Consider the following 8,489-nt stretch of genomic DNA (forward strand, 5'->3'; position numbering starts at 1 on the left):
TTTCCAGGAAATCACAATGTCTAATCCCTCGTGAACTCTTATTACAACGGGTCTGCTATTCATCTGCTCCCTTGGGGGCTAACTGACTCTGAAAATGTACTGTATACTAAAACACAGAATAATTAACGAAACTACCCAAACGATTTCGAACATGAAATTAGGTGGGAAGTGGCCTGCGATTGAATTGATATAATCTGACTTTTCTACCATATTGTCTACTTTCCTATCGAATTTTGATATGTAGCGTTGCACCTGTATAATAGCAAGAACTCTACTTACTGAAATAATACCTAAACAATAAACAAAGATGCTTTGGTCAAAATCTTTAGCACCTCTTCAAGACATAATAATTTTCATCTCATTTCTTTTTATTTTTTTCAGAATTCATGTTCTATGTCAGAACCCATACGGTTTCCCCAAGAAGACCTATCTGAGGCCCATGTTCAAATCTTAACTGGGCCCTGTCACGTGAGTGCAGTTTCCAATGAATCTTTTGAAAATGTCAGGCAGCGTTTTTTCAACAATACAGATATTAGGCTCCTGATTTAAAAGGATGTTCAACGATAGCAGTGAATGGTCAAGATATGGTAAATGGGCTGTCACTTGGGAAGCGGTTTACACTGTTCGTACATTCACCGACTGATGACGAAGCATCAGGAGCAACTGGGGGTTCATTATCTTGCTCAAGGATCGACCACTATCACTGAGTCATTCCGACCCGATAAAAGGACGGGAATCATCCACAGAACTTTGCATTCGGAGTCTAACCTCATTCGCACACACGCATACGAACACACGCGCGCACTCACACAAAGCTGCAACTCAGCAATTAGGATTCTTCAGTGGGATGTTTGTACACCATTCAGCTGTGACAAAATGAGGAGCGATCACACTGTAACCACAAATGCACAAGTGCAAGTGTTCATGATTTGTCTTTGCCGAAGCACCTGCTTTGCACTGTTGTGTTGTCATCCGACGAGTAAATCGGCAACGTTTCTTGCCCTGATCATGAGCCAAAGAACAAACACGGCCGTGTCAGCGTGCTTTTCAATATTTGTTTAATTAATGCTATTTGCAGTGTAACTTGACCTGAGGAAGAGAGCTCTGAGGAAGTACAGTATTGGACAAATGCATACGTTATTTATTTATTTTTGTATAATCATTCTGTAGTCAGTGTATTGGAAAGTATTTCATGTTGCTTGTCGAATTAAGACCAGGTAGGTTTTTGAAAACCTTGGTTAAATGTAGTCTTAATACATAGATTTATTCGGGAATGCACGCAATCGTATGAGTACAGTACGGCGCTACTTTACTTTTTAGTGTGTTGCCCCCCAGTGGTTGTTAGCAGGAATTGCAACAACTAAAGCTTTTTAATTAATTTATTTATTTTTTTTGCTGAAATGTTGGATTTCCAAGTATTTCGGTATGCTCCCTTTATTTATTTGTCATTCATATAAATTACATGCACTGTATTAGTGGTATTGGATGGATCAATGTTCAAATACATAAATTTATAATATGTGGGTTACATATACGATATGTTACATTATTAATTGCACTCGTGATCTCTGACAGGCTCACAAGTTTAGATTCAGTTTACACTTCTGTTTACTGTTGCAGACATGCAAGAAGATAAAATACTTTTTTTTCTTTTTCCAGATTGAATTAACAGTTCATGATGTTTTAATTCAGGAAAACTATCGAGTTGTTATTCATGCAAACAATGAATGAATAAAACAAGTCATATACGTCAACAATCGTAACAACAACAAATATGATCTATTACTGTAATCATTTATGAGGCGCTTTGTTACAGTTGCAGCAGTTGCTAATGCGCTAAACATTTCAAGATGCATGGTGTTGTATAAGCGTTATGATCATGACCTTCCCGGATTGGTTGAAACAAATCACGTGTTTCTATTACTTTTATACTGAGGCGTGTGGATCGTTAACTAAACGGCTCCTTACAGATACGTGCGCGCGTGTGTGTGCGTGTGTGTGTGCGCGTGTGTGAGTGTGTGTGTGTGTGTGTCTCCAATGTAGTGCATTAAAAATAAGTTCAAACGCTCAGCTTCCAGAAACTCAAAATGTCTAAGGGCGGAACCCTCATGTTACGCTTGCAATGAAACGAAATCCAAGCTTGGTGTCGACGCCAAATGAAACAAGCTGGATCAGGCTGTGGACGTGGCCGAGACACGCAGGCTGTGCATGTGTCTGCTGCCTGGATCTTCCACGTGGCTGCCAACACACTCATTTTCCATTCGGTGGCGGTTAAGAGCGCGCGCCTGGCGCAGTGCAGAGCCCGCGGCGCGTTCACGTACCAGCTGCAAGAGGAGGCGCTACTACTGGTAATTGAACGCACCACCACCACCTCAGCAATATACTGTATCTCACCTTTTCCCTTCGCTGTGTGCTCACTTCATCTGCGGTGATAGGTAAGTGGCCGCGGGCGGGTTTATGTGTTCTGCACGTCCTCTGCACTGCATGCTCGCTGTCAATTTATTACCCAGCACGTATGTTTTAGAAACATGCCCAGCGTTGTCGACGATCAAGCTTATTGTTTCATCTTGACACACAATCGGTTATTGGAGCCGACTTTTAATAGTCATGTATATTCACTGGTGCTCACAACCTTAGGCACACTTGCACGATCTATTGCGATCCAATACAAGAGCAGGATAAAAAAAAAAGAGTGCTGCGCTCATGGACCGGTTGTGGAAAAGTGTAGCTATTAAACGTAACGACACACTGCTCCAGTTCCATCGTGGTTTATTTTACTTCTTGTTTCGTTTTGATACAGTTGACTTTGAATGGGCAAGTCAATATCGCCATAAAGTGCTTTAAGTGGCCTCCATCAGAATCACTCAGTCTTCATCCCAATGTAACAGAAGTGGCTAAACATTTGCGCACATGCTAGTGGAATAAAGATCTTCAAATAAGTTTCCTATATAAGGGACTTTGGCTTGTTCATACTCAGCTCCGCGCGCGCGTGTGTGTGTGTGTGTGTGTATGTATATATATATATATATAGCGCACTGTAGATGGGGTGCACCTTGTTGCCAGCCAATCGCAGGGCACCCATAGACGAACAACCATCCGCACTCACAATCACACGTAGGGACAATTTTGAGTGTCCCATGGCCAAAAAGTTCAAAACTGAATTAAAAAACAAAAAACAACTTAATATAATACAGTACTACCTAACGGGTACTTGCCCTGTGGGCCTACAGATTCTTAAAAGACATAGGGAGTGGTAGTTGTTTGATTGTTACGATATAGCAACGTATAATTATTTATAAGTGTGTTTGTTTAGGCTTGATCATGGATAGACATCTGACCAGACTAGTCCCATCAGTTCTGGTTCTGGCTCTGGTCCTGCACGTTCACCCATCCCAGACTGCACCTCAAAGGTAAACCATATGTTTGCACTGCACTCTGTGTACACTCGCTCTGGTTTTTGTGAACATGTTGCTAAGCTTTATGACACCGAATGGTTCATGCTGTTGCTTCGAATGTCCAATCGTTGTCTTACATACGATAAAGAAAGAATACGGTGTCATTGGTATGCCTGCAGAATGAATGACGTGAATATCGATTATTTGGATGTTTTGCATATATTTGCATAGTCGTACTGTATTGGGTAGTATCACATAATGTGCATTTTCAACTTTTCAACATATCCAAAAGAGAGGATCCAGAGAAAGTTCAGCCAAATTCCAGATTGCTGACCAATCCTTTTGGTTCAGGAGAGGAGGAGCGAAGGTGACTGACACAACAACAACAACCCGACACATAGCTAGTAGAGAACATGTGTCAGTATTTTTGTACATTTCTGTTTTAGTGGGCCAAGACACGATTGTCTTGTCATTGTGGACTTTAGCTGCTGTGTTGTTACAATGTTGTGCCCTACAATGATAAGATTACATGTGCAATCATACTGATTCATGTTGCAACGTACAGTATATTCATCCAAACTTGTCCACAAGAGAACTTGCTAGATCCCTCAGCATGTTTATTGGGGTTTATTTTAGCTGACATTTATAGTAAACCGAATTATTGTGTCTTTCAAAACATACTAGCTTACACTCACTGGTCACAATATTAGGTACAGTTGGTTCATATTCAGAGGTCAGTTAGGACTAATATTTAAAGATGTTTGACTTACATTACTGAGGTTTGAGTTTTCACTCTCGGTTTTGACCTTCCTGTGTTAAGTTTGCGTTATCATGCTTGCGTAGGTGTGCCATCTTTGGCCCACATTCCAAAAACACGGATATTACGGAAACGAAGACTCAAAATTGTCCATAGAGTGTGAAAGGCCTTTTTTGTCAATATGTGTTCTCTGCATGGCTGGCTATCCCTCGAGGGTTGATCACACCTTTTGCCTAAAGTCAGCCGGGATCGACTCCAACTCATCTGCAACTTGTATGAGGACAAGCGCTACACAAATTAATTGATGGTTGCAATGTTTACCAATGTGGTTGTAGTTTGCAGTCATCTACATTCCATCTGACCTATTGATGGCACATTTAACAAAATACACTTACCTGTTTGTTATTGTCATTGTGCCGCTGTACCTAATGAAGTGTCCAGAGAATGGCATTTATTTCTCGTGACCTGATTGGTTGCATCACATATGGGTCACACATTGTATCGCATACAAGTCCAGAGTCAGTGTGTTACATAATTTATATTTCAAACATACTACTTACTTGTATGTGTAAAATGTGTGTGTGTGTGTGTGCGTGTGCGTGTGCGTGTGCTTGTGCGCGTGCGTGTGTGTGTCTCCCTCGCAGGTTGCTGCAGCGTTACATTGAGTTAACAAAAAAAGACGATGTTCGGATCAACTCGCGAGATGAAGGTAAATATCAGCACCATGTTAACGTCCTTTTTCACATGGCTAAGAAGAAATACCAAGCTAGATATTAAAAATGATAAGTTTAACATACACTTAACTTATTTTTCCCCTTGTTTGGTCAGAGGTGTTCTACCTGTTTCGTCTGTATGACTTCGACCGCAGTGAACGCCTGGACGGCTTGGAGATGATGAAACTGCTGTCGGACTACAATTCCCAGCATGCAACTGAGGAACAGGCCAAGGACATGGATGTAAGGAGAAGTGAAAGAATGTTTTTCATGTAGAGGACGTCAAAATGTTTGTAAGATAACTTATTTTGTTTTTCATTTATACTGTATTTTTGGGACTGAAAGGCATCGTCAAAAAAATGCATCATGAAGACCAAAAAACATAGAAGTTGCTCCAGACTATTTGTCACATTTTGGGGGGAAATTTATTACAGTGTATATATAAAAATAATAATAATAATAATAATAAACAAGAGTAAGAACAGTAAAGCTAAGAACCTCCTTTCCTAATCATGAATGCATTCAGAAATATGTGCATATGCGTACTACTTTGCCCCGATCATTCGGAAACTCAGAGCGTTGTTCAAATATGCCGTTCGGTTATTCAGAGTGCTCCAAAAAAAGAAGGCCACAGCCCAGTGTGTCAGACAATACAAGAAAAATAACTATTTCAAGCGTGACCTGCTGATTACGATAGTTAATAACATAGACTGCTTTCGGAAATGAATTAGACGGGAGCGCGCAGTGTCTCTCTGAACACACACACACACACACACACTCTACGCGTGGTGTTAGGGCATCAGAGTGAATTCCCGAACGCACCCCGTGTTGACAGCCAAAAGCGTCCGCTTCTCACTGCGGAAAACCTTTTGTTGTTGTTGTTGTTGATATGTTTGTGTGTCCAGGTGGTGTCCCTGGTGGATTTCCTTCTTCAGAGTCAGGATGTGAACCGGGATGGTCTCTTGACCCCCTCAGAGCTGCTCTCTCTTCCGTCAGCTCACACAGAGGTAGAGCACAGTACTGTACACTCTAATTGGTTGTTAACACGAGCCTAGTGCGGAGAAAGGCATTCGAAAATGGATGGATGGAAGTAGCGCTTTTTAACAAAAATATTCGCGTAATAAAAAGTATGTTGCACTACTGACACGTACACATTTTCCCAAAAGTTACTTCAGCAAATGCAACGGACTATATTTAGCTTGTGAGCTGCTACCCACCTATGACTCTGAGTAATGATATGAATTAGTGTTCTTTTTTTTAATCTGGTGCTTCACACTATTGGCATTACACTGTTCACTTATTATCATTATTATTATTATTTTTTTTTTGCAATTTTGGAAAATTAAGAGCATTTTAGAATTTAGTATGAAAAACTAGGTTAAATAATAGTAATAGTAATAATAATACAATTAAAGCATTGGAGTGTGTTTTTCTCATTTAAAAAAATTATACATTCTTAAACTTCATCAGTCATATTTTAGAGTTTTAGAAAATTGTGAGGTTTTCATTTGAAGAGATTGAATTTTTTTTTATATTTGTATAATTTAGCTTTTAATTAGTAGTCATTTAAAAATATTTGAATCATGGCTGTTAAAACCAAATATAATGAAAGAGACAGAATGTTAGGGCTTAAACATGTTTGAATCTAATCATCCATCCATCCATCCATTTTCCGAACCGCTTGATCCTCACTAGGGTCGCGGGGGGTGCTGGAGCCTATCCCAGCCATCTCCGGGCAGTAGGCGGGGGACACCCTGAATCAGTTGCCAGCCAATCGCAGGGCACACAGAGACGAACAACCATCCACGCCCACACTCACACCTAGGGACAATTTAGAGCGTCCAATCAGCCTGACATGCATGTTTTTGGAATGTGGGAGGAAATCGGAGCACCCGGAGAAAACCCACGCAGGCCCGGGGAGAACATGCAAACTCCACACAGGGAGGGGAACCGGAATCGAACCCGGTACCTCTGCACTGTGAAGCCGACGTGCTAACCACTGGACTACCGGGCCGCATTGAATCTAATCATTGATTATATTAATGTTTTTTTGTATGGCTCTTCAAATTACAACCATTATAAATAATAATAATAATAATAATAATAGATTTTATTTATAAGCGCCTTTCAAGACACCCAAGGACACTTTACAATAACAAAAAACATGAAAGTGACATCATTATTTTTCTGTTATATTGACCTGCTTATACTGACTTATTTGATACTTTTTATTTCATTAATAGAACATTATGTAATATAAAATAACCTAGAATAACCTTATTTGACCACTGTAATGTGAGACCCTCTCTGCCTTTGGCCCATAAAGGACAATCAGATCGAAGATCGGCGATCGGATGATCAGAAGGCGATTCTGGACGAGGGGACGCCAGACATGGATACCAAGCAGGAGATGATGGAAGCAGCCAAAGAACACGAGGAGCCCGATGAGCACGGTCAGGCTCATCAAGAGGAGGTGCAACACGAAGTTAGAGCAGAAGCAGAACAAGAGTCCATGCGACACGAAGACGAACACAGAGGACAGCAAGTCCCGGAAGACTTTGCAGCAGAGCAGAGGCATGAACAGGAAGTCCCTGTACATCAGGGCCAACCGGAAATATGAACACACAAGCACTGCAGAAGACTGATGGAATATAGGGTGGTCATATATTGGCATCCATTGTCTGAGACCACTTCTTTGCCATATTTATGAAACAGGAGCAGAAGGAAATCTTCAATTAAGACCACTAGATATGATTTCCAGGATTTTGTTCTTTCTGTGGACGGATATTGTTTACATGTCGTGCGCCTAATAGGCTTGATTTCACTAATAGTGCAGTGAAATCAACCACGTCTTCCTCCTTGACTTGTTCTAAACAATAATCGAGTAATAGGCAATTCTCTCTTAGTATGCCAAACCCGATTAAAAAAAGGCAGAATTTGGAGAATTTTAGTGTGACTGATGGATGGCATAAAATATGTTCACTTCATGAACTCCAGCTTCCTAATAGCTGTCTGAAAATATTCATGAAAACATCAACATTTGAGTACCCAATCCTGTTGTGTACTGTATCTGTATTGTAGAGTGTGTTATGAATGGGTTTATGCATTGCTGTAAATTGTGTCCCTTTACCTCTTTTCTGAACCATTTATACAAACCCCGCCAGACATGATACTTTTTCCATTCTTATTTGTTTTTATTTTCAGAATTTATTAAATGAGTTAAATTCTCAATTTCCCAAACAAAAAAATCACTACATGCTGAAGACTTGCAATATGATCTTTTTTTTTCAAAACTTTGGTGAAATTTTGATATGAACGTGTACAACTATATGCAGACAATATCAATGTTAAATATCAATCAGAAATAAAAACAAAAGAAACAAACCTACTAAAGGAGTAAAGAGGACAAGGCAATAGTCATGATGAACTCATGACAAAATACAAACTATCATTGTTTGTGTTATTTGACAGTGGCGTTGTAATGATGTCACGTGGACCTCGATGTCACCGCGAGAATCACTCTGAATAAATTAAAATGATTTCAATTATTATAATGATCAAAATGATCATTATCATCATGACAGTCCAAACAATTACAATTGTTGTATTTTTTTTTCCATTTCT

At 40.0% G+C, this 8,489-nt stretch overlaps 1 protein-coding gene across 2 annotated transcripts; it reads left to right on the top strand.

Annotated features, from left to right (window-relative positions):
• Positions 1-1,973: 1,973 nt before the first annotated feature.
• On the top strand, positions 1,974-8,470 carry cgref1 (cell growth regulator with EF-hand domain 1). 2 transcript variants are annotated; one of them, XM_086107199.1, is made up of 7 exons: positions 1,974-2,348; positions 3,314-3,410; positions 3,688-3,762; positions 4,797-4,861; positions 4,981-5,108; positions 5,771-5,872; positions 7,192-8,470. In XM_086107199.1, exons 2-7 carry the CDS (start codon positions 3,322-3,324, stop codon positions 7,483-7,485), a joined length of 753 nt encoding a protein of 250 aa, XP_085963325.1. In that variant the 5' UTR covers positions 1,974-2,348; positions 3,314-3,321; the 3' UTR covers positions 7,486-8,470. The 2 variants fall into 2 exon arrangements, with proteins under 2 accessions (XP_085963325.1, XP_085963326.1); XM_086107200.1 differs by lacking the exon at positions 1,974-2,348 and adding an exon at positions 2,385-2,435.
• Positions 8,471-8,489: the final 19 nt, after the last annotated feature.

The sequence above is a fragment of the Hippocampus guttulatus genome, chromosome 3 (genome assembly GCF_054856545.1).
Source record: "Hippocampus guttulatus isolate MCC_2025c chromosome 3, RoL_Hgut_1.0, whole genome shotgun sequence".
Lineage (NCBI taxonomy): Eukaryota > Metazoa > Chordata > Actinopteri > Syngnathiformes > Syngnathidae > Hippocampus > Hippocampus guttulatus.

Coding starts and splice junctions, on each gene's coding strand:
- cgref1 (XM_086107199.1), top strand. CDS start 3,322: ATGGATAGACATCTGACCAGACTAGTCCCATCAGTTCTGGTTCTGGCT. Junction 3,411..3,687: donor TCCCAGACTGCACCTCAAAG/GTAAACCATATG, acceptor CATATCCAAAAG/AGAGGATCCAGAGAAAGTTC. Junction 4,862..4,980: donor GATCAACTCGCGAGATGAAG/GTAAATATCAGC, acceptor TTGTTTGGTCAG/AGGTGTTCTACCTGTTTCGT.